We start from the raw sequence: 26,094 nt of genomic DNA, 5'->3' as shown, positions 1-26,094 counted from the left end.
TCTCAACAGACAGATTACAGAACCATCAGAACTTGTTGAAAGTCTGGCTTCATAAATGTTACTATGCCTGTAACCTTTCAGAACCACTTTGCCTGTAGAATTGCTTACAACTTCATAATGTTCTTCAAAGAAATCCACATGATAACCTCGGTCACAGATTTGACTCACACTTAGCAGATTGTGTTTAAGTCCTGAGACAAGAGCTACTGTTTTAATGATCACATTCCCAAGATTGATATTGCCATATCCCAGAGTTTTTCCTATGTTGCCATCTCCATAAGAAACTCCTGGGCCAGCTTTCTCCACAAAGTCTAATAGCAGGGCTTTATTTCCAGTCATATATCCTGAACATCCACTGTCCAGAACTAGGATGTTTTTCCTGTTGCCCTGCAATCACAAAGACCACCATTGGTTACTTTTAAGGACCCAGGCTTGCTTGGATCCTTTGGCCTTTTTAAGTTTGTTAGCATTTGCAGCGGATTTAATTTCAGAGTTTATGCTAACATCCTGTTTATCAGAGCTTATATCAGACTTTACATCAGACTTTACACTAGAAGGAATAATACTAACTTTCTTCAAAGAAGGTTTTATTTGATAATAATCATAGTACAAACTATGATTTTCTTTACAAGTATAAATGGAATGCCATAAACTACCACAATAAAAATAAGGATTTTGTGGCTTAAACCTAATAGATTGACTCTTAACTCCTGATTTATGAGGTAAAGAGTTTATATCTTTATTTTTCCTGCAAAAAGAAGCAAGATGGTTAGAGTTTCCACAGTTATAACATTTTTTTCTAGGAGCATTAGGAACAGGCATATAATTATTGCTTTTATTCACACCTTCTTTTACATTCCTATTTTTCCTAGCTTCCTTTACCTTGTTCAAATTTTTAATCTCTTTCAGCTTATGCTTCAGCTGCTTCTTTATCATTAAGCCTATGTTAACTTCAGCTGGTTTATCCTATTTTAATTTGTCAGAAGTTGAATTTTCTTTGACTTCTGTCCTAGACTCTTTCATCTTTTCAAAATCAGACTTTACAGTTTTTACTACAAACTTAACAGAATTTACCTTTGTCTTAGCAGTCTGTTTAATAACAATTGGCTCAATTTGCATAGTTCCTTTCTCACTTTTATCATCTCCATAACCTAAGCCCTCTTTCCAGTTTCCACTACTTAGTAAATTATGAGTTGTTCTGCCAGAGTTAGTCCAAGTTCTGATAATCTCTTTTTTCTTTTCTAAGTCAGCTTTTAGAGATTCATTCAATTTTAACACTTCATCTCTAACATACAATGCATCATCTTTTTCTTTCTTAGTTTGATGAAGAAAAACTAACTCCTTTTCTAAATAGTCATTTCTCTTTTTAAAGTAAGATTTTCAGATGTTAATCTTTCACATGTTAAAGTCTGATCTCTATTACTAATAAATATGGTTTTAAGATATAATCTCAACTCAGTAATATCATCAGTATGAAAAGCATAAGTTGTTTGAGGTACTTAACAATTTCAGGGCTGCTATCAGTATTTGCCATCAAGGCATAGTTCACCTCATCTTCAAAATCTGAAGTGTATGTCCAGCTTTTCTTCTTTATGACAAATGCCTTGCCTTTGTTACTTTTTCCTTTCTTGAAGTAAGGAGATATGTGGCCTCTTTCACCACAATTGTAGCATTTGACACTTGAGTTGTCTCCTCTATCAGACTTTCTTCCTTTGCCTTCAGACTTTCTGAAACCTTTCTTATCAGAACTTCCACCTTTCTTGGAAAACTTCTTGCCCTTTGTGAATTTTCTGTAGGCTATCTTTGTGATACCCTTCATCATAAGAGCACACAGTTGCATCATCTCTGCATCAGCATCCATTTCAGGTAAACTTTCAATTTTTGAATCATCATCATCAGAATATGATGACTCTGAATCAGACTTTATGATGAGAGGCTTTCCTTTGCCCCTTTTTGAGGCAGCCACTTTAGGAGATTCCTCCTTAGCTTTAAGAGCAACTGTCCTTGACTTTCTTCCATGCCTCTTGCTCCTTTGATCCATCTCAATTTCATAAGTCTTGAGCATATCATAAATTTCATCAAGAGTAGTTTCAGTAAGGTCATAGTTGTCTTTTATGGTAGTAGACTTCAAATCCCAATTTTCAGGAAGAGCTAAAAGGAATTTTAGATTTGAATCTTCAAGAAATATTCTTTGTCCACCAGTAATAGATCATTCAAGAGTTTGACAAACCTTTTATATAAGTCAGTTAATGACTCATCAGCTTTTGAGTCAAAGTGCTCATACTCCTGAGTGAGTATAGTCCTCCTGTTCTTTTTGACTGCATCAGTTCCCTGACATCTTGTCTCCAAAGCATCCCATATCTCCTTTATAGTCTTACAATTAATTACCCTGTTTGACATGACATTATCAATGGCACTATGCAGCAAATGCCTTACCCTTGCATCATTACCAATTGATGAGATGTCTTCAGCTGTGTACTCACTTTTCTCCTTTGGTATGGTCTTTGCTAGTTGATCAGCAACTACAACAGAGATCTTGGTAGGCTTATGTGGTCCTTCATTAATTCTGTCAAGGTATTCTGGATTTGTAGCTTCCAGAAACATAATCATCTTCACTTTCCATATGGGATACTCAGAAGGTCTCAGTATGGGTCCCCTAATAGTCTTATATCGACTGTGGGTTTGAGTGTTTTGAGTTTCTTGAGTTTTGGTGGGCTTAGTTGGGGTTTGTGCTTCTTCAGACATGATTGTTTGGATCTTTACTGTATGTGTGTTAACAGAACTGCTCGGATACCACTTGTTAGGTCACACAACACTGTAGAAGGGGGTTGAATGCACTGTTTATACAATCAAATTAATTTAACACAAGTATGTAACAAAGATCAAGTATATTGAATAAACTCTGTTATAATAAGAATTGTTGTTCTCTCTCAGTGATGAACAAATATCACTAAGAGTTGCTAGGTTATAATATATAATCTTCTCGATAATGATAACACATATAGTGTAAACCCTAAGTCTGTGTTTATATAGTACACAGTTATAAGATATATTCTAATTAATATGGATTATAATTCTGTCTCCTAAAATATATCAATCAGATATCTTCTACAAGTCTTCCAGTCTTCTAACTCTTTCCATGCATATCTTCTATTATTTTAGTCTCGATCTTCTCCTGTAAATCAGCTTCATTCCTTAACTGAAAAGTCTTCCCGCACTTAAGTTCTGATATGACCTTAAGTTCTGATATTAAGTTCTGACTTCCAATAAGTCCTGATTTCAGTAAGTCCTGATTTGTCCTGTTGTTAAGTTCTGAAAAATAAACACAAATCATATTAGACATGACATCTCAAATATATCTAACAGAAGCCATTCCTCACACATACCTTAATATACTCTTGTAATACTTATGAATTGCATTACGCTTTTATTCAAATGTTTTATCACTATTAATTATGATCCTGCTTTATTAAATTATATTGTTTATTATTTTAAAATTGGATATTTTTTTATATGGACTAGATTTGTGGTCAGACCAGATTCATGGTCGAATTAGGCTAGTGTGTGCCTTGGATCCAGTTTATAGAGCAGAGCCGTATGCCTTGCTCGGGGTTAGTGTGTGACTGATCAGCAGCCTAACCTTGGTTTTAAAATTTAAAATGAATATCCAATTCTAATAATTGTTTAACAAGAAACTTAATTCCTTGAATCATTTCAATCGATCATTGTTTAAACCCAGTTGTTGTTATTACTACTTGTTGAGCTAGTTAGCTCACTCTTGCGAATCTTTTTATGTATTCTACATTTAAGAAGAAAATAGGTGATAGCGAAGTTTTCCAGTCCAGTGTACGAGCTAGAATTCCAGGTTCAGTTGAATCGAGCTAGCAGGAGCTTTATATGGTAGTTGAGTTATGCAAGATTGTAAGAATAATTTCATTATCAGTTGTAAGTTAAACTAGTTGGGATTTGGTGAGATGTAATAAAAGTTAAGGTTTGCTTGTTTGCATACTTTAACCTGTTGCGATCCGTGGTAGTATAAATGTAACGACTCGTATATTTTCTATTATTCTAGAGTGCAAAAATTGAATAGGTAATTAAATAAAATATGTGTCTTGATTTTGGCAGTAGTGTATTGATATATACTATTTGTCTATGATTTATTGGTGTAAAGAATTGAAATGTGTAGTTGCATACTGAGTATATTGTTCTGTTTCATTTTTGAAGGTGATATTGTTACAGTTTTAAATCAATAAATATTTGGATTGTCTCTAAAATTAGTTTTCTGAGTTTATGATTTCAATAATTATTTTTGGGATTTTATAAGGTTTAGAAATCAACAATTTATCAATTATTTAACTCTGTATGATTTTCTGATTGTATTCAATCGTAAAATCCATAATTAATTCCAAAATTCTTCAAAAATTATGACAATCATATTTATTTAATTTTGGAATATTCCGAGAATTTTAAAATTAATTTGGGAATTTTTGGGATTAATTTCACTCGCGCGTCGATTCGTTTAATTGATAAAAGCGGGTATACATTGCATTTCGGAAATTATTTTAAAATTACGAAATCTGTGTTTTTACAAACTTTGGGATATTTGTGACATTTATAGATTATTTTCGTGATTTTCTGAATTTGTTTAAGTATAGCTCGGTTCGTTAATTATTGGATGCGGGAATAAGTTGTGTTTCAGAATTTATCTAAAAATTATGAAATTTATATTTTATTAGTATTTAATTATTCCGATAACTTTGGTATTTTAATTATATTTTTCAAGTCGAGTTTTCATTCGCATTTTATTCGTTATTTAGAAAACTCGAGTTAAAATTTAATCCCGGGAAGATCAGGGGCACGTGTCCGATTCTTATAAAAAAAAGGACATGTAACAAATTTCCGGGCACATGGCAGGACAGCAACGCAATTCAGATACTCCCTCCCCTGTGCTTCGTTGCGAATCTCTCCAATCTCTCATTCTCTCTCTCAATATTCCAATTACACTCTTTTATTTTTGTATATTTCAGTTCCCTTTTTCCTTTCTCTGGTCCTGCTTCGTTGGTTTCCAGTTCTTATTTCTCCGCCTCCATTTTTCCGGTATGGCTGCGATTCGGCTTTCAGTCCCTTATTCTGTCCGATTACCGACTTTGCAGTTGTCTATATATATACATGTATATATGCCTGTTGCGGTTGGTGTGGGTCCTTCTTTTTGCTTCTGTGTTGTTGCCGTTGTAGCTTCTCTGTGTACCGCCTGTCCTTTACTTCTGGTTGTCGCCGGTTTCGGCCGGCGAGGTGACCTGTATGTATGTGTTGGTGACGCGCGTGTGGGTTTTGTTGTTCTGTGTTGCAGTTGGATTAATTCTGTAATTTTGATCTAGTTCCCTTTTTATTTCCGGAATTATTGATTGGAATTTGTGATATTAATATGAATTTATGCGAGAGATATAGTGATTAATGGGTGAAATTTATTTGGAAACCCGAATAATATCGGGCGCCAATAAATTTTGATGCCGTCCGCGATGACTTTTTACGAGCGGACGGTGGACTGTGATGAATTAATTCTGAGTCCTAAAATTTTAAAAGATTAATTTAGTTCGTAAAGCTATTTTTAAAACAAAAAGTATTTATCGGGTATATAAAGATTGTATCAAAATTTTGGTTACGTAATTGATTATGGTTGGAACTTGTGAAGTGGAATGTGATTGTTGTTGAATTAATTGTTTGGATTGGTTGATTGTTGTGATTGATGTCGGATTGCTTCGACGGGTCAGCCGATAAATAAAGGAAGTGCTGCCCGATTTCCAGGAAGTCGAACTACGGAAATACGGGAGCATATCCGGTAATTATCGGGACGTCGAGCGAGTATAAGTAAATATATATTTATGTTTTATGTGAAACCTGATTGTATGTTATGATGAAACGTTTTACCAAAACCAATAACCCTAATTTCGTACAAGGATGAGTATAGGTATTTTCGGAAAACGAACACCGAACCAATTTTCGAGAACGTGAACCTTAACTGATGTCTGTATTACAATAATGTATGTGTTACGAGTCGTATTTTGTTAACGCACGGGTAGATTGTTAGCGAGGATATGTCAAGTATAATCGAAAGTCTAAATTAGGGTATTTCGACTCTATAGGTTCTAGGAAGGCCCGAGAAATTGGCATTGGACGAAAGATAGTTTGGTGGGGAGTCGATAAGCTCGCTAAGGTTCCAATCGAAAGACTTAAGTGTTGAGGTCAAATCCAAGGTGATCTAGTGGATAGACAATAAGGCCTGAGCATTCGAGTCGGTTTGAAGTCAAATAATAATAATTGTAAAGCTCTGCAAGACAAGTACTTCTAAACCTTTCTCGAGATATAATGCAAATATTTCTAAATTCTCTTGTGACGTATTGTTAAGTATTCAAAATAGTTATGTTTTATATTACGAGTACTTTGAATTATACAGCCTTGAACCCGGATCATATCATTTGATCTTTGAGCCGTAAGCCTTATTCTTTATAAACCATCCCTTGTTGATTTTCAGATACTAAACCACACATATATGATACTACTCTCCAAATATATAACCACCAAACACCAAACACTGGAACCGAATTGTTTGAACATACAGAAACTTTTATACCCCAACTATTCTTTGTGACATCAAAGAACTAAACCTTGAAAAATCATTGTTCATCTACTACCTGATTCTCTTACAGGCTGGAGGCCATTTCTTATACATACTTTGATATACCCTCGTGGTACCCATGAATTGCACCATGCTCTTATACAAATGTTTTATTACTGTTGATTATGATCTTGATTTATTGAGTTATATTGTTTATCATATTGAACTGCTTTAGAATTGGATAGTTTTCTTTATGTGGACCAGATTCGTGGTCAGACCAGATTCGTGGTCAGACCAGATTCGTGGTCGAATTAGGCCAATGTGTGCCTTGGATCCAGTTGATAGAGCTGAGCCGTGTGCCTTGTTCGGGGTTAGTGCGTGACTGATCAGCAGCCTAACCTTGGTTTTAAAATTTAAAATGAATATCCAATTCTAATGATTGTTTAACAAGAAACTTGATTCCTCTGAATCATCTCGTTTGATCATTGTATAACCTCAGTTATTGTTATTATGACTTACTGAGCTAGTTAGCTCACTCTTGCGAATCTTTTTATGTATTCTACAGTTAAGAAGGTTATGGTTGATAACGAGGTGTCCCAGTTCAGTGTGCGAGCTAGGATTCCAGAACGAGTTGCTTTGAGCCGACAGAAGCTTTATATTATAGTTAAAATGTGTAAGCTTGTAAGAATAATTTCATTATCAGTTGTAAGTTAAACTAGCTGGGATTTGGTACGTTGTAATAAAAGTTAAGGTTGTGGCTTGTTTTCATACTATAACCTGTTGCGATCCGTGGTCATGTAAAGCAGGGTCATTGCAGATATTATTTCCTATACAGGTTTATATATTGTGTATGTGTTGTGGACCCCAAACTTCTGACCCGGGTTTGGAGGGCGCCACAATAAAGATGGCTCATTGCATATAATATTTCATATACAGGTTTATATATTGTGTGTGTGTGTTTGTTGTGAACCCCAAACTTCTGACCCGGGTTTGGAGAGCGTCACAATATTTTTCAGAAGTGTGATGAATTAGAACTGTATTCGAGTTGATCCGCTTGCGAGCCGTTTAAACTCAAACTCGTTTATTTGGACTCAATTCGATTATGTTTAAGATTATTTGGACTCGGTTCGAGTTCATTTAAAAACCGAGTTTGAACACAAGTTCGACTTCGATTAATTAAACGAGTATAACATAATATGTGACAAACCCGACTAAATTCGGCTCGAATCTCATAAATTCAACCGGACTTGAGTTTAAACTAAACTCGATTAACTCGCGAGTAACTCAACTTGTTAACCAAACGAGTCAAGTTCAAAAAATTGAGTTCTTTTAAATTAAAAGAACAACTCAAGATTCAAAAATTGCTGAACTCGAACTCGTTTATGAGATAATCGATTCAGTTGGGCCAGAATTGCGGCCTAAATGAGGTTACCGTCTTAAAATATTTTGATTTAGCACCAAAATTTGTGCACCCAAATGCATAAGAATTTTGTAAAATTAACGAGTAATTCCTACGTGACATAAATATATGAAAAATGACCAAAATACCTCTTTTTAGATATACTTTTGTCCAAAATACCCATTCTGGAAAAAAGTGCCCAAAATACCCACCAGATACTGGAGTATGAGGATGATATACAAATTTCAATGGAGTATCAGGATGATACTCCTTTGTCAGTAGAGTATCATGACAGATACACCTCTGTCAGTGGAGTATCAGTCCTGATTCTCTTTTCCCAGTGTAGTATCACTTTTAATTTTTTTTTAAAAAAATTAAAAAAAATAAAAGTAAAATTTTAAAATTTTAGATGATACTCCACTGACAAAGGAGTATCTCATATGTTACTTCACAGACAAAGGAATATATGGGTCGATACTCCACTGACAAAGGAGTATATGAGTCGATACTCCACTAACAAAGGAGTATCTTCCTGATACTCCTATGTCAGTGGAGTATCAACCGAATACTCCACTGAAAATGGAGTATCTGTTGGGTATTTTGGACGGCTTAAAATTTTGGAGGGTATTTTGAGCGATTGTTATTTAAAAATGGTTATTTTGTTTTTTCACTCTACATATTACTCAATATATTTTTATTTTAGCGGTTTAAAGATAATTTTGAGGTTTTAAATAGAATGTAAATAAATAAGCTAAATATATTTTTATTTATTTTAGCGATATTTACGATTTAAAGATATCTCTAAATTTTTAAGTGGAAATTAATTATTTGAAAATTTTAATTTTTTAATTTAAAAAACTAAAAAATTTATATACATATATATAATATTTAATATTTCGATTATTTGTAGGATAAAACATGTAACATATCAAAATAGCATATAAATAAGTTAAATTTGAATATTTCAATGGTTTATAGTCTGTGGTGAGAATGTGTGGATTTAAATTAAAAGAATTCCATACATAATATTAAGCTACAAATATAAAGATTTATTTTTTTATAAAAAAAGGTATAGAAACTGAATTATTTGTTTAATAATAATTTTACTTTAAATATGTGATATGCAGTATATAATGTAATTAATCACTTTCCTCTTGAGTAGGCCTGTCAATGGATCGGGTTTGGATCGGATCGGCCTAAATCCATATCCATATCCATTTATTTTCTCGGATTCGGATCGGATCGGCTCCGGATTTTTTATAGGCCGATCTATATCCGGATCCGTTCGGATCACGGATTTCGGATCGGATGTCCGCTCCATTTATGTATATTTATTTTTTAACTTCAATTATTACAAAAAAAATTTAAAATTGACAATTTTGAAAAATATTAAAATACAAGTAGAATATAACGAAGTCCAAAATAAATTACGAACTAAAATTCGCTTTTTGAAAAAAACATACTATTGGATTGTACAGTATTTTAATTCTAACAATGAAAAAAATAGATGTTGCAAAATGAAAGTGTTATATGAATTGAGAGTTGGGTTATGCGTCTTTAAAAGGTAAAAAAAAATAGGGTTATAGAAATGGACTAGATTATGAAGATCGAACCAAACGAAATATAGATAATGAGACTTGACTCGAGGATAATGGGACTTGACTCGACGATAACGAGACTTAACTTAGAAATAAATGTGTTATATGAATTGAGACTTGGGTTATGCGGTATTAAAAGGTAAAAGAACTAGAGTTATAGCGATGGACTAGACTACAGAGACTGAGTTATAGCAATGGACTAGACTACAGAGACTGAACCGAACCGAACGAAATATACATAATGAGACTTCACTCGAGGATAATACGTTCAAAATTATAATTATTAAAAAATATTTTTTATTACATTATATATATATAAACCGGATCGGGTTATTAACGGATCGGATCGACCTAAATCCATATCCGCTCCATTTATAATCGGATTTTTCTTATCGAATCGGATTTTTAATAGGTCGATCCATATCCACTAAAATGGTCTCGAATCGGATCGGATTTTCGCCTGCTCTTGAGCTCAGACCTCTCTATGCCATTGCAGCTAAATTGGGCCTTCAATTTTGGGACAAAATGGAGAATGACATTGTAGAAGAATTAAGACAGGCTCGTAGACTAGTTGTAAGCTTAGCTAAAGAGGTTGATTTTAAGAATCAGAAGCTTTGGGAACTGGAACGCAAGTTCAATGAGGCTTCTACTGCTTTGGGAAGGATGATTGCTGAGAAAGATAATCTCCATGAGTCTTTTGCTGAAGGTTGTAGCTATATTTCTTCTATGGATCATTAGTTTATTGATTTTTTTCATCTGGGTCATTTTGAATTCTTGTTTTTAAGTGAGTTCTTGAAAAAAGATGCCATTTGTATTTGTTTGGTAGAAGTTTCTTGGCTAATTTGTTTGTGTAAGTTGGGTGTTTTGTACTAGAATTTCTTATTTTAGTTGGGTTTTTTGTATTGGAATGGAAATATTTTGTTCTTGAATTTGGGCTTTTTTGGAAGGCTTGATGTATGTTAAGTTTGTTTTGTCTTTGAAATGATTATTGCTTTGTTTTGAATTCTTGCGTATGTGTTGCGTGTTTGACATGTTTGTATTAGTTTTGTGAAAACCAGGAAGATGCAATTCATTAGGCTAAATAGCGAACAATTGTAATATAAAAAAAATATTTCATTTCACATTTGGATGATACCGGAAACTTGTTTATAAGGAATTATATTTCAGTAGTTTTTCGATCTCATGATTTGATGTGTTAATATTAAGTGGGTTATTTCTTGTAGATTGTAAATGATTTGTAATGATGGGTCGTTTCAGTAGGTTCGAAGTATGATCGAATTTTCATTTTTTAGTCTTGTAGTAAAATGATATTGTTTCTTTTGTGTATTTTTCACTTACTTTGATGTTGTACAAGTATAATGTTTTGAGTGTTTGACATGATTGTCTTAGTTTCGCAGAAATGAGGAAGATGCAGTTCATTGAGCAAAAAAGTGAACAGCTGAAATATGAATCCGAGTGTAAAATTAAGAAGATACAATCAAATGGGGTAGAAAATGAAAAGCTGATACAGGATTTGTTCTACAAACAGAAAGAACTTGAGCAGAAAAAAATAGAATTGGAGAAACGAGAGGCGGATTTTGAAGTTGAGCGTAAAAAATTTCTTGCCGAGAAGGAAAAAGTAAGACTATTATCTTGCATTTAATAGAAATTTCACAATGTGTCTATCTGTGTAATATAATGGCAGTTACTTAAGTTAAATAATATAGGTCTCAAGGAGGTAGTTTTGAACCAATATACCATCTTGAAGGAGATAGAAGTGTGTATGTGCAATTCTCACTTTAAATCTTAAAGAGTTGTCCTTTGTTTGTTATGATTTTCGAATTCATATTCCAAGAGGCAATGGTGCGTTCAAAATTGTTCCTTAAATTGTGCATAAGGTTTCCATTGTTCATACATAGTGTCTCCCTCATGTCTTCCGTGCATTGTTTGATACTTATGAGCTATGAATGATTTTCTATGTTAGAAATAATACTTGTAAAATGCCATCCCAAGAGATCGGTTTTCTTTGTTTCTCTCTGAGAAATAACACAACCTGAATATTTCCAAGTACAGTATTACGCTACCCCTCATCTCTGATGTCTTGCTATTTATTATAGTTATGTTTTATATTCTGTATTAACCATTCAAATATTAAGCTTTCCTTCAGAAGACTGTTCTGAAGTCCAAGGAAAAAAGTTACTTCCAGTAGCCATATCTTCATTAAGCTTACAGTCAAATGATATCAGAATGATCTGGTAAGTTGACATATCGTTTGTATAATTGTGATGCAGTTGAAATCTCAAGTCCCTCTTGAAGGTGATTATAACATTACATTCCAGATAGAGGATTTAATGTCAGAGTTGGCTGAAAAGGCTGAGGAATTGAATGATATGGAAGTCCTAAACCAAACTCTTATACTTAAAGAGCACATGAGCAATGATCAGTTACAGGAGGCGCGGAAGGAATTATTAAGTGTGAGACTTAAATAGATTCTGATATTCATATAAATGTTTCATTATTGGCTAGTGATACTATGAGATAATTATTTAGAGACAGTATGTCTTTAAAGTTTTCGGACTTCAATTCAAGGCTTATGACCTAAGTGTCTGTTCCAGGTTTTACCAGATCTTACAGATAGTTCTGTAGTTGGAGTCAAGAGGATGGGAGAGGTTGATCAAAAACCTTTTGAAGATGTGTGCTTCCAGAAGTTCTCAAGGGACGAAGCAGAGATGAGAGCTATGGAGCTAAGCTCATTATGGCAGATCAAGGTCAATAATTCCAACTGGCATCCTTTCAAGCAAGTATTTAAAGATGAGAAGTTGCAGGTATGGCTACTTCTGTTTTATTCATCTCAATGTTGTACTTCATGAACTGTCTTCAAGTGTTGAGAAGTTCCAACTTTGGGATCCCTACAAGATAATTTCTTTTCTCTGTCTTTCTTTCTGGAATTATTTGAGGACTTCCATTTGGGAATATTATTTACAGTTCCTTGTGTGTATCCCTGTCTTTCTACCTAAAAGTTTGATTGAATTAACTTGATGTTGATAAGGATCTAGTTGATCCTTTTTAGTTCTCTGTCAAGAAATACGAATCTAGGGGTTGGACTATTAAAATATAACAAGTGACTGGGTGGAAACATGGAAGACTGATGGATGAACTGTGATGACATCACTAAACACATAATAGCTCTAATATTGAAATCTCTATTAACAGAATATATGCTTTCATCAAGAGAAACATTGACCTACGCAATGTTTACTTATATTTCTCATCCACCTCCCCAAACTGTATATGTAACTACCATAAGCTAGACTGATATCCTATATGGAATTGTACGTTGGTACAATTAAGGAAGTGTTCAGCCTTAATATTATCAACCTTATAAGTTTAATTAGTAATAAAGGCAAAGAGTATAATGTGAGCAGGGCACAACACATATATTTGTTTTCCTTAATAGCTGATCTCTCTATTTGAAGAAGGCGAGAAGATTATATCAGATTGTGGAAGTTGTCCCAAACTACCATCCTTGTGATAAAAATTGGCATAAAAGAAATTCAAAACCAAATTTCAACTTGGTAATAGTTTGAAATGTGTGTGTTTTCATCAATTTCACTTGCGTTAGACAGTAGTTTAACAGCTAGTTTTGGTGAACACTTTGATTCGAATTTATTTCATGGCTATAACTCACAGCTATAGCTATTTGCATCAAATATTTGCTACTCATATCTTGATTTACCACTCATATCTCTGTCCTTATGTATATTCTTTTATAAATACAAATAAGGAATTATGGATCCTTTGCATTTGACCCTTATGTGGCAATACTTCACCTTCATTTTAAGGTGAGCACCATGTGGCAAAACAAAAAGGTGCTTATCTAGTATGTTACTAAGCTCCTGTATTTGTAAGCATTGTGCCATGAGTTATTACACTTTCATGTATGCATTAATTAGTATTTCCACCAAATGGCAGGAAATGATTGATGAAAATGATCAGCAATTGCAAGAATTGAGGAATCAATGGGGGGACGCACCTTATGAATCTGTAGTGAAAGCATTGATGGAACTAAATGAGTATAATCCGAGTGGGAGGTATGTAATTTCAGAACTTTGGAACTACAAGGAATCTAGAAAAGCTACTCTGAAAGAGGTGATTGTTTGCTTAGTCCAGCAACTGAAGACTCTCAAGTCGCTTAAGAGGAGAAGGTGATGGTAGATGTTATACATCACAAGAATGAGTATGTCATACATTAATTTACCGGCAGTAGCAATGGTAACCAAGTTCAAACTTCAATGCTAACCAAGTTCAAACTTGAGTTGCATAGCTGCATTGTTGTCTAACTTGTAAACTATATGGTGGTGGTTTGCAACTACCAACTAGATTGTAGTTGTAAATTAGTTGTAACATGGCTGCTGACAGGCCAGGGAATTTTCCTTACCAAGCTTGGTCTTGGCCTCTTAGGATGGATTTCATTAAGAAGCCTGTTTTTATTTTATTATTAATAAAGCCTTCTTCATTCAATATGATAATTTCCTACCTTATTTAAAATTTATTATTTTTCCTTTTAAATCAAATTGCTTAGTAAATGTGCTTCGTCTGCTTTTTTCTTTTTTATATTTCATTTTTATATTCAAAGACGAGCAAGTAATTTTTACAAGATTCAATGGGCACTTGATATCATTGCACTCCGTTTATAGAAATTTTCGGCTAATTCAAATCGTGCAATACTAAGATAATATTTATTAATTTGTCGATAACTTTTTTTAATACACATACATAAAATAACAATATTTAATATTACCAACACTCTCTAGTCTCTGTATTGAAATTAAAAAAAAAATCTAGAAACCTTCTGTAAAAATACTGGTAAAATGATATGATTCTATGGAGGTTACTACAGTAATGAAGCAAGTTCGGGTTATTTCTGACCCGATTATCGACCCAAACTCCACGAGGAAGTAATGAAGAATCAAAGGTACAAAAGGCAAAAACACATATTTTCATTTCACATAATTTTGTACATTGCATACACGTATAATTTCTTAGTATTAATCAAAGCCATCCATTTGTCATGCCTGTGTGCATAGATTGCATGAGCCATACCCCATGAACTAAAGTTTAAAATTAGTGTAAAGCACATTGTCTTTTTTATTTTGCATTAGAAAATTACTCTGTATCAGCTCTGTTTAGCTCTGCTTTATACACTACAACTTAAATCGTTGGAATTTCTTGGTAAGTTTTAGGATGATCGTTAAGCATGAACTATGTGAATCGATACGTTAGATTAAGTTTATGCATGTCGTAAACTAAGATGTTGTTTCTGGTATTTTATGTAGTGGTGAGATTTTAATGTTCTTGGAAATGTAGAAGGATTTCTTGATTATTGAGATAGCTTCCTATCTGATTAGTAGTTTGGTTTCTGTTGTGTTCCATTAATGCGGATATAAACATTGTCCTGGTAACTTAGTTATACATTTCTGAAGAAATATGTTTGTATAATATCCATCATGTGCTGGTATATAATTGTAAAATGATATATGTATCCTCAGATAATATGTATATGATTGCCTATTACGATAGTCTGAATTGTCGTCCTATTAGTTCTTCAAACTAGGTGTATGCTGTTTTTTCAAAGGGTTTTGGGTTCTGTTTTCAGATGGCAAACTGCGCGCATAACGAGGAGTGTTGTCAAGTGCGGGCACTTGTTGTACAGTTGGCAAGGGAGATTGATTATAAGAATGAAAAATTGTTCGAAATGGAGCGTGAGCAAGACCGGAGAGATAGGCAGTTTCAAGCATATAAGGAAGGTATGTTACTCGACAGGAACTAATATAATTAGATGCCAAAAAAAAACAAGATAATATGTAATGCGGGACAGCGGGAGGGCTATTCCAGTAAGAAACCCAGGCCTTTCCTGAAGTTTGTTTATCACTCCAGAATTTGGCTGATACGAATTTATTAGGATAGGGTAGACATAGTTTGGAGGATAAAACACAAAAAAAATTCAGTTCAATGAAAATCTGATTGTCAAATAATTTATTTTGGTAGCTCCGCTGCTATCTCAGCTGATTAGTTCGCATAGAGTGTGTTTATATGTTTGAGTATAGCTTAACAATAGATTTGTTACATGTCTAGCACCCATGCTAGTAGATATATCGAATGTTAAATCAGAACAGCAAGTTTGGAAACATGGTCCGATTTTATCATATCGGACTGCAACTGTGTGTTTGTGTTGTGTGTTAAATGGATAAGTATCATGTTTTCTCTATATATTCAGCATTTCTGGCTTTTTCTATGTCCTGTTGATCAGCATTACTACTGTCTTTTGTTTATTTTCGTTTGTAAATTCTCAGGATTTATGTCTTGTTCCCATTTTAATGTTTCATTTTTTGTGACCTGTGCCCATTCTTTAAACAAGAAAATGAGAGGTTGAAGGATGAAATGGAACTATTAATGAAAGAGATTAAAAAGCAAGTAAAGGTTCTTGAGGAAACTGAATGCAAATCTCTCCTAGAGCGAAGAAAGATATTGGCAAAGAATGAAAAATTGGAGTATGATATCGAAATTCAAAAGAAATTATGTGTGAGACTAGATGCGGAGTTGAAAGAACAAGGATATGACCTGATGATACAAAAAGATCTGATGTTTAGTAAAGAAAAAATGATTTTTGAAAGGGAATTTCACCTAAACAAGCGAATAAAGATGTTGCAAGAGCAGGAAGACAGATATGTGCTAGAGGATAAAAGGATGATGAGAAAGAAACAGAAGGTATGTGGTGCTTTCAACTGTAAATATCCCAAAAAAAAGTGAAGTATTTGTCAATTTGTTTGTGATGCTCCTGAAATCCTATACTTGATCACCTTTTGGCTTATGAATGTTGATTCAAACAATTTTATTTCTGAAATTGATACAGATTACTCTTAAGTTTATTTATGATTGTCATAAGGTTCTACATTTGACATTTGTTCTGTTTATAACTAGTTTCAAAAAACTTATATACTTTGCATGGATTAATTTTATCTTTAAACTTGAATTTCAAAATTGAGTCAATGCAAGGCAACAGTGGTTCACCTATATTGAAATTAAGGAAGAATCATTTATGTATCTGACTAATATGTCTCAGTTCTCTGCAATTTGATCTTTCCATGAAACGCTAACTGCCACATGGTGAAGTGGTTGCCAGTTTTGGTACTAAAAGTAGAATGGCGAGTTGGATGGCACATTCTGTGTTTAATTCTTAATAAAAATTACTCCACCATTATTGATTTATTGGTTACTACGTCTATCTGAACTCAAGCGGTCATTACATTAGCATCAAGTTGCATACTGCTATAATGTCATTACATGACTGTATCAACTGCAATTTTGCGAATATTCATCTGTTTTAGTGGTTTCCGGAGGTTGTAATTTGGTGAACCAATATAGTTGGAGATGATAAGCATGACTAGATGTTTCGATTGGTGCAGGCCCCGATGGTTGCTCATAATACCATAGTCCCACAGCCTTTGCAGATGATAAAGGTATTCACAATATGTAATCCTTAACTATATTAACTGTTGGACTTCTATTAATTATTTAAAAAGTGGGAACTGGGAACTTCTACAAGGTAGCGGTTTCCTTACATACAATATTAACTGTAAGTTTCTTGCCGATAAATTTTTTAGAACAGAACTCGTCGTGCTATTGCAAAACTTTTTCAAATCAAGGTAAGTCAAATTATATGACTGAACTGCAGGTGGAAGATCCTTGCTGTGACGGAAGTGATGATAACGATGTAACTAATAAAGATGCAGAGGAGAAATTAAAAAAAGAAGTGGAACACTTTGAAAACCTTAGTAAAACTTTAATGATCAAGGAGTCCATGAGTAACCGTGAGCTGCAAGATGCTCGCAAGGAAGTGATAGAGGTATCTTTACTTGTCTTCTTACTTAATTGTCGTGGTTCGTATTTATACTTTCAAGTTACAATATTATTTAGCTAAGTTCCATCTTTTAACATGTCACTGATACCATGTTCTTCCTAATGATATTCTTGTTATCTTTACAAGGGTTTGGAAGGTATGCTGAATCCGCGTTCCATATTTTATATCAAAAGAATGGGGGAGGTTAATCGAAAAGTTTTCCAAGATATATGCCAGCAGAAGTGCACGACTGAAGATTGGGAAGTGCAGTCTGCAACACTATGTTCACTTTGGGAACGTCGTGTTCGGAATGCACGATGGCATCCTTTCAAAAGAATATCCATTGATGGGAAACTCCAGGTACATTTCTATGTAAAAAAGAGTATCATTATATTGTTTGTGTCATCCTTTGTCATTATGACTTATTCCAGGTTTAAGTTTTTGCATTTTTCTTGTTAGCATCTTATAGTTGAGATGTCTAATAACAGAAAGAATGTTTACTTTAACTAAATCTGTGTGAAATAATTTATCTTTACTTAAACATATAGAATTCACAGTATGGAACTTATCTGGGAAGGAAAAAATTTAACGTTATGAATTGTTGCATAACAGTCCTGTTAGACTTTAGCTTCCAGAGTAGGATGGTGTTGGTCATTTGTTACTGTCAAGTTTCTATCATAGTCAGTCTTTCTGTCTCTCAAATATTAGAAATTGGAAACTTAAACATGTTCAAAGTTACTCTGTTTAAATGCCAGTAACCTACCTAGTTGTCTTATTTATGTTTTTTATCGGATAATAATCTCTTGGATCCGCAGGAAGTAATAGACGAAGAGGATATAAAGCTGAAAGGTTTGAAGACCGAATGGGGCGAGAAGGCATACAAGGCTGTAGCTGATGCATTGTTGGAACTAAATGAGTACAATCCGAGTGGGAGGTATCCAGTTCCTGAGCTCTGGAACTCAAAGAAGGGGAGAAGAGCTAGTTTAAAAGAGTTGGTGGGATATATAATCAAGCAGTGGAGGACCCACAAGCGCAAAAAGACAGTACGCTAGCTTGAAGAGTAATTCATGCTCTCTCTGAGATTGAAGGAAGCATCGGGCTGCTATATAATGCATCTGTCATATCTAGAAATCTTGATAGCTCATAATTTGAATGAATCCATGTGACAAGAGTGTATGCTAATTATATTAAACTTGACTAAGCAGACGTTGAATTATAGCTATTTTAATCAAGAAGAATTCAGCTATTTTATTCTCAAATCATACGTGATACGATTGTGCTAATTGAATGGATTTGAGCCCGAGGATGTGACTAGGTATGAAGTATTTGCCGAAAAAGCCCATGAAATAACTTTCTCGTGGTACATGAAGCATTTTTCACATCACATCGGCACAGTTGCATACGAACTGGCCTGAACCAAATATCATCGGAATCATCTTCATATCCTTGTTCCTCCACTTCAATGTCTGACAGCACTGGCTCAGGCGTAAGTGAACTGTCACAACTTATTATATCAGTTATATTAATATCTTTGGCACTCAAGGTGAAGCCGGCATTTTCAAGCAACTTTGCGGCTTCACAAGAAACCTCTTTATCATAAGAGTCCAAATCAGGTCCAGCTTTATCAAAAATTTCTATCATTTGTAGAAAATATATCATCAATTCCTTCTGTTCCAAACACGGCTGCAAAATCTCCGTGTGCTCTTCTCTTCCCATTAAAGCGTACTCCTGATTAATTAGTGCTGCCAGCTCATTGATGATAGCTCTAGGAAATGTCAATGGGCCGCTAGAGACATTACTTTTTATCAAACATTAGTCCGCCAAAACTCTCTCTCGAGCTACTCACAGCAGAGCAGCCACCGGAACAACTTGTCCCCTCTTAACAGCATTAAAGATTGCATCCTTCAGAATGTTAGTTGTTGTCTTAAAGCCAGCAAGCAAGGCAATACTCTCCCGCGCCTCTTTCATTTTTAAGAAAACCTTCAACTTAATAGCAATTATCTGATCAAAGAAATGTATAGCAGGGGCATACCCAGTGAAAGGCTTGAAGAAGATCACCCCTATCAGCTGACTCGAGTAATTTCATTACAGTAGTCAAATCCATTATCTTCTTTTTGTTTCATATGAATGGTGAGCAGCAGACAACTTAAAGTGAATCTCCTCTTTAATGAGCAACGAGATTATACAAGCCACAAGCTGGCTTAACATCAAGGGAAGTCCAAAATGGTGCTCAGGAGACATACTGGTGGAGTGGTGGTTGACAAATATATTGTAGCCAAGTGATTAGAATCAATGTAAGAAGCCGCCATCAACAAAGTAGTGAGCTCAATCGATTTGACATCCTGTGAAAATTTGAAAAATAAATCACGAACGCCAACAGATTTCAACATGAGGATACGAAGGTGCTGGAAGAGTATTTCCACCTTCTTGTCATGAAACTTGGAAATCATGTCGTAAAGTGATAGTTGAGGATTCCAGGTAATAAGCGTGGGCATTAAATGAAGAGCCAAATCAAGTGGAGTCATGCCATTAAAGGGTGAGTTAGCATCACAGCATTTGACATTAGGGTTAGCTCAATAGTGTTTGATGAGATCACTAACTAGGTAAGTGGAAGGTGTGAAAAGTGCAATATGGAGAGGGTACATTTCTTCTAAGACAGCAGTGTTTATATCATCTACATTTCTTCCACATGTTTGGTGCGTTCGCACAACACCGGCTCAGCAGCCATTGCAAGCGCAACTTGATTGTCGCAGTGAAGTATAGCAGGAGGGAGGTTGTGAAGGCCCATAACATGCTTGAGCAAGGCAGCAAGCCAAGTTATCTCACAAGAATTAATAGCCATGGAAAGGTACTCAGCCTCAGCTATGGACCGAGCGACTACTGTTTATTTCTTTGTCTTTCATGAAATTGGAGAGGATCATAGTTGAACATAGTATCCTGTTGTAGATCTTCGTGAGAACGGGCATGTCTCTCAGTCACTATCAGTCTATCACAGTACGCCCTGAGAGTGGCAACAGAGGAGCAGGCAAGTACAACGCCATGTCCAGGATTAGACTTTATATATCAAAGAAACTTAACAGAAGCGTCCATGTGAAGTTGGGCGTTGCCTAAATTGAGAGGGGTTAAATCTGAATGTAATCACTTAGGTCATATATTAAAAAATTCATTCTTCTTGCGGGGCTTATTTGCATCATTATACAAGCATGTAATGACAGTGTCGTTAGTAAGACGGAAATCCAACTAATAAAGTCCAAACCCACTTAGAAATATTAACAATTAAACTAATACAATATACAAATACATATATATACATATTCTGACATACATACTTATATATTAGAAACTCTCCCAATTTTCTAATAGTATAAACCCTAAAATGAAAAATAAAAACTTGAATTCAAACTAAAAAGTCTTTTACTTATTTAACAACTACACAAACACAAGATTAAGTTTTGAATACTCAAAGCTGATAAAAGTTTGGGAAATGGGTTTTTGATGAAATGAAGGTTGGAATTTTCTGTAGTTGATTAAAATATAAAGATGATTTGTCGGGTTCTCTGTACATATAAAATTTATGCTTTCCTGATGTTACATACGTGGGTATGGTATTTATGGGATTTGTGTTCTTCCTTTTTTGAAATTTGTATTTTATTTCATGTTCCTTTTATTTTTCATTTTATGATCTCAATATGTAGTCTATTTTTTTTTAAAAAATCATTGATTTCCTGATTACAAAATCTAAAAAATTTGATATTAGTGTCTTAAAAATTGTCAAACAATTATTTTTAAAAAAACAAATATTTTTTGATTTTTTAAATATTAAAATGAAATAATTGAGATTTAAAAATAAAAAAATAAAAATAAATGTTCATTTATAAATAAATTTCAATTATTTTGTACATATAAAAACATATTTTGTTAATAATAAAAAAGTCAAATTTTCAATTTTAAAAGAATAATGCCTCCGACAGAAATTTGATTTTTAAATTTTAATTTATTTACTTTTTATTTTGAATTTTAGAATGTCACATGTCCATAAATAAAATTACAAATTTAAAAGCTTTCACGTCGAAATGCAATTTTGTTATAAAATGAAAAAGCAAACATGTGAAATTTATAAATTAACATATAATATTATTTTTCACAAAATTAAAATATAAGAACTTAGATTTTAAAAAAATAAACTTGATTGATTCTAGAAGTTTGAAAATACTGACCCTTCCACGTGTAGTATACCTCTCCAACTATTATTTCCGTTAAAGTCAATTACCTTTCCGTCAGGTCAACAAGACTAATTAACGAGGCTATCATTATTATCAACTATAGTGGTGCAAATTAGTCTCTCGTAGGAAGAATGAATTTTTTGATATATATGCCCTTGAGTTAATTGACCACTTTGATATTTAACCCAAATTGAGAGAGGATATGTACTGAAAAACAGATGTTACGATGAATTACGATGAGATATATGAGTTTGCCTGATAACTCTGATCTCCACACGGGGCTCTTCTCTTTTTCTATCCGGATTCAAACTCCATTTTGGGTAGGAAAGAGGGTACAAGTGGTTAAACCGTAGGTAAGCAAGCTCCTGCAAAATAGAACCGGATGGGGTGGTGTTCTCGTGACATCTTTGATGTTAGAATGATGCAAGAATGAGATAGGGTTTTGGAGAAGAAGGGTAAAATAGAAATTATACAGGTAAAGGTGGTGTGTATAGGTATGTGGGTGTATATAAAATTAGTAACCCCAAAATACCTGTTGGTCAGCCTTTTATAGGCTTCCCATTAGGGTTTGGGGGTTTGTACCTTAGATCTGGACCGTTGGCGTGTGCTAGATTGAGGAACGCGTGGACGTTTGTGACGGGTCGAAGTTTCTCTGGATTCGGATCGTTGGAAGTTTCTAGATCCGGGAAACTTGGATGGTGGGGATGCTGCTACGTGTCTGAGTGCCCTATCTCTATTAATATTTAGGACATGGGCTCATATTGGGCCTTTTCCTGGGCCTAAACCAATATGGACTATCATTGCCATTAGAGATTGATAAGGATGTGGGTCGTTGAGGAAGATGCCAGTATCAACATCGAGGCGAAGGTATATATTCATAGGAAGTTTCAACCATGTCATAACAGCAACCCCAAATTCATCAAGTAAATCCAAAGTATACTTATTCTGTGACACAAAATCCTAGCCGAGAATCGACTAATTTCAAGGTCTAGAAAATAGCTCACATCCCCCGGAGTCTTTCATCTTGAACGTGGTAGACAACATTTGCTTCAAATGATTGATATATGTGAGAGTATTACCAGCATCATGTCATCAACATATACCAACACAGGAGTGATAGAAAAAGACTTTATGAGATTAAATAAGTTGTAATATGAGAGAGATTGGACAAAGTGCAGCTCCTTGAGAGTTGTTGACAGTTTTTTCAAACCAATTACGAGGGTCTGGCGTAAGCCATACATAGACTTATTTAACTTGCACACTCTATTTGTTAGGTCACACACACACTGTAGAGGGGGTGAATACAGTGTATAGTACACTCAAATCGAACTTTAAGAACTTAAGTAACAGAAAACAAACTTTATTGAAACAATAAACTCTGTTACAGTATGGAACTGTTACCTCTCAGTGATGAACAAATATCACGAGAGCTGCGAGGGTTACAATGAATAATCTTCTCTAATAATGATAACACTTATAGTGTAAACCCTATGTTTGTGTTTATATACTACACAATTACAAGATAATCGCTAATTGATATGGAATATAATTCTGCTTCCTAAAATATATCAATCAAATATCTTTTCTTCCAAGTATTCCATTCTTTACAGAATTCCTTCTTCATGCATATCTCTTCTTATGTTTATCTTGATCTTCTTTCCTTTAATCAGCTACTGTCCTTATCTGATCGTCCTTCAGCACTTAAGTTCTGATATCTATCTTCTGATGATTATCTCCTGATAACATAAGTACTGATATCCTTAAGTCCTGACTTCCAGTATAAGTACTGATCAACAGTTAAGTACTGATTTATCCTGTTCAAGTAAGATCTGAAAGCTAAACATAAAACATATTAGCCATGACATTATCAAATATATCTAACAATCTCCCCCAACTTGTAAATTAACATAATATACAAGTTTAACAGATATTTGATGATGTCAAAAATATTAAGTACAAATGCATGAGAATTAGACTAGATAACTACAACTTACAGTCCTTAAAGCTTTTACCAATTTCAACTTCTGATAACAACTTCAGTCTGTATAAATATCAGAATTTAAGCAGTTGTAGATTTTCGACTTGGTTTCATCATTTTCTGATCTCTCTGATGTCAGGATTTGTTCTGAGATAGTTCTTCAACAAACATTTCTCATCATATCTGAGTTCATCAATCATTCTCCTTTTGACATCTTTAAGCTCTGCAGTATCTTCACCAGTTTGAAAGATTGCAGCTCTGAGATCATTGATATTTGCTTTTCTCAACTTCTGATCTAGTCTTATGACATAAGCTTTGTCAGACTCTAGATTGAATTCAAGTCCCTTAATACCAAGATATGTTCTGATCTGTGCAGTATTAGGCTTCATATCAACAATATCACCATTGTGATCTCTGTACTTTGGAACATATATGCTGTCAGACTTAACAGAATAAAGCCTTTTCGGTCTCTGAATCTGTTCTTTTAAGTAGTTTGCAGCAGTCCCTGTTATTCTGTCATCCACTTGAAGTAAGAAAAGTACATGCTCCAATTCTTCAAAATACTTCAATGGAATGTCATTTTGTCTTATATGATAAACCTTACCATCTGTCATGAAATACAACATGATGTATTCTTTCAAGTAGGTATGGTAAACCATCTGTACAGATTCCAGTTGATTCAATCTCTCAGGAGTTGCTCCAATACCTGGTTCACTCAAGGAAGTTGGATCATTGGTAGTGTTGTGTACTCTTCTTTCATCAGCACTTCCCAATCCAGTTTTATCTCTAGCTTCCTTTCCAGTAACTACTCTTGCTTCAAAACCACTTGCAGTAGTCTTCAAAGATTGAGTCTGTTTTGCTTTAGTGAATCCTGGTAGGAGTATCTTTGATCTATTTTCTGATATCAAGTTAACTTGAGCTATGTCAGAGGTTACTTGCTTCTTCTGAATATCAGAACTTACAATTTCTTGACTCTGAACAACTTGGGCCATGTCAGAGGTTATTTTAAGAACTTTTCTTGAAGTCAGAGCAAGATCATCCTTTTCATCAGTAATTTCTTCTTCCTCAGGAGGTACATAAACCTTGATAGGTTCACCAACCTTTTCTTTACCCTTGGATCTTGGATCTATCTGTGATTGTGATCTAGCCAATGTTGCTTCAGTATGTGTCCTTTCTTTGATCACAATGCCTTTGAGTTTTGGAAGTGATTTTTTACCAGAAGCTTCAGATTTAGATGTGACTTTCTCTGATTTAAGTCTGGCTTCTTCTTCCTTTAAACTTTCCAAGTCCATTCCTGGATTTTCTTGAAGAAATAACTGTCTTAACATTTCCTCATCAAGATCTAAAAGTTCATCAGAACTTATCCTTTTACCAGCAGTAGAACTTATTCTTTTCCCAGTATCAGAACTTGTCCTGTGACTAGCTTGTCTTGATGTAAACCTTCTACCTTGACTATGACCGCTACCCATTCCAGAGTATCCTTGATCATCATTTCCATCATCCTTTCCTTGCAGTGTCTTGTTAGTTTTGCATTTGGACTTAATTACCTTCTCCCCCTTTTTGGCATCAGCAGGTAGTAAAAGAGAGATAAGTAATTCCACTAAGGATTGGATTTCAGTAAGTTGCGATTGCTGAGAAGCTTCATTTGTCAGAATTTCATCAATCTGAGCTTGTTGTTTCTCTTGAGTTTTCTCAATATAAGCAATCCTGTCAATGGTAGGTTGAAAGAACTTTTTCTTATCAATTTTCCAAACTTGTTCCTGTTTGATAAAGTTCTCCTGAATCTTGTGTAGCTCTGCATGAGTAGTTGAATGAAGACCTTGTAGATGTTTAGTACTAACTGCAGTGACTCTAAGCTAGGTTTTAAAATCATCAGAATTTAACATTTCATCAGCTTTAGTCAAGTGCTCAGCAAGATGTTTTTCAGTTGGAACACATGAAACTGAGTTTCATTCATTAGTCCACTCCTGACCTGCAGGAGTTTCACTCCAAGGTACTGGTGCTTCCCCGGTAACAAACTTCTTTACCAGTTCAGACTTAGGAAAAGTCTGTTGAGGAGTATGTCCTGAAGGACCTGCTTCATCATCATCTACAGTTGGAGCAGCATCACCAGTATCTCCAGCATTTGCAGCATCAGAACTTAAAGAATCGGTATCTTCTGATAAGACAATAGTGTGAGTAGCAATGGAGGCTTCAGCATCCTCTAATTGCTGATCTGGTACTAAGTTCTGATCAACAGCCATATCCTGATGCTCACCTAAAGTCTGATCATCAGCATCTTGATGCAGAGAAGGTGTTGTTGATAACTCTGGAGTTTGAACAGCATCAGTAACAGGTGTTGTGGAAGGATTATTTGCTGTTGGAGCTTCTAAGAGAAATACTTCAGACACAACCAAGTGTT

The 26,094-nt window shown here is 34.5% G+C and overlaps 2 protein-coding genes across 2 annotated transcripts; both read left to right on the top strand.

The window, feature by feature from the left end:
- Window positions 1-10,030: 10,030 nt before the first annotated feature.
- On the top strand, window positions 10,031-14,133 carry LOC141673075 (factor of DNA methylation 2-like). The gene is made up of 5 exons (XM_074479810.1): window positions 10,031-10,319; window positions 11,011-11,231; window positions 11,884-12,066; window positions 12,208-12,417; window positions 13,565-14,133. The coding sequence occupies exons 1-5, from the start codon at window positions 10,046-10,048 to the stop codon at window positions 13,799-13,801; spliced, it is 1,125 nt and encodes a 374-aa protein (XP_074335911.1). The 5' UTR covers window positions 10,031-10,045; the 3' UTR covers window positions 13,802-14,133.
- A 1,901-nt stretch (window positions 14,134-16,034) lies between these two features.
- On the top strand, window positions 16,035-18,693 carry LOC141675283 (factor of DNA methylation 5-like). Its single transcript, XM_074481998.1, has 5 exons — window positions 16,035-16,360; window positions 17,059-17,112; window positions 17,328-17,498; window positions 17,640-17,852; window positions 18,308-18,693. The coding sequence occupies exons 1-5, from the start codon at window positions 16,046-16,048 to the stop codon at window positions 18,542-18,544; spliced, it is 990 nt and encodes a 329-aa protein (XP_074338099.1). The 5' UTR covers window positions 16,035-16,045; the 3' UTR covers window positions 18,545-18,693.
- The last annotated feature ends 7,401 nt before the right edge of the window (window positions 18,694-26,094 follow it).

The sequence above is a fragment of the Apium graveolens genome, chromosome 7, assembly GCF_009905375.1.
Source record: "Apium graveolens cultivar Ventura chromosome 7, ASM990537v1, whole genome shotgun sequence".
Classification (NCBI taxonomy): Eukaryota; Viridiplantae; Streptophyta; class Magnoliopsida; order Apiales; family Apiaceae; genus Apium; species Apium graveolens.
This window is presented reverse-complemented; position numbering and strand designations above follow the sequence as displayed.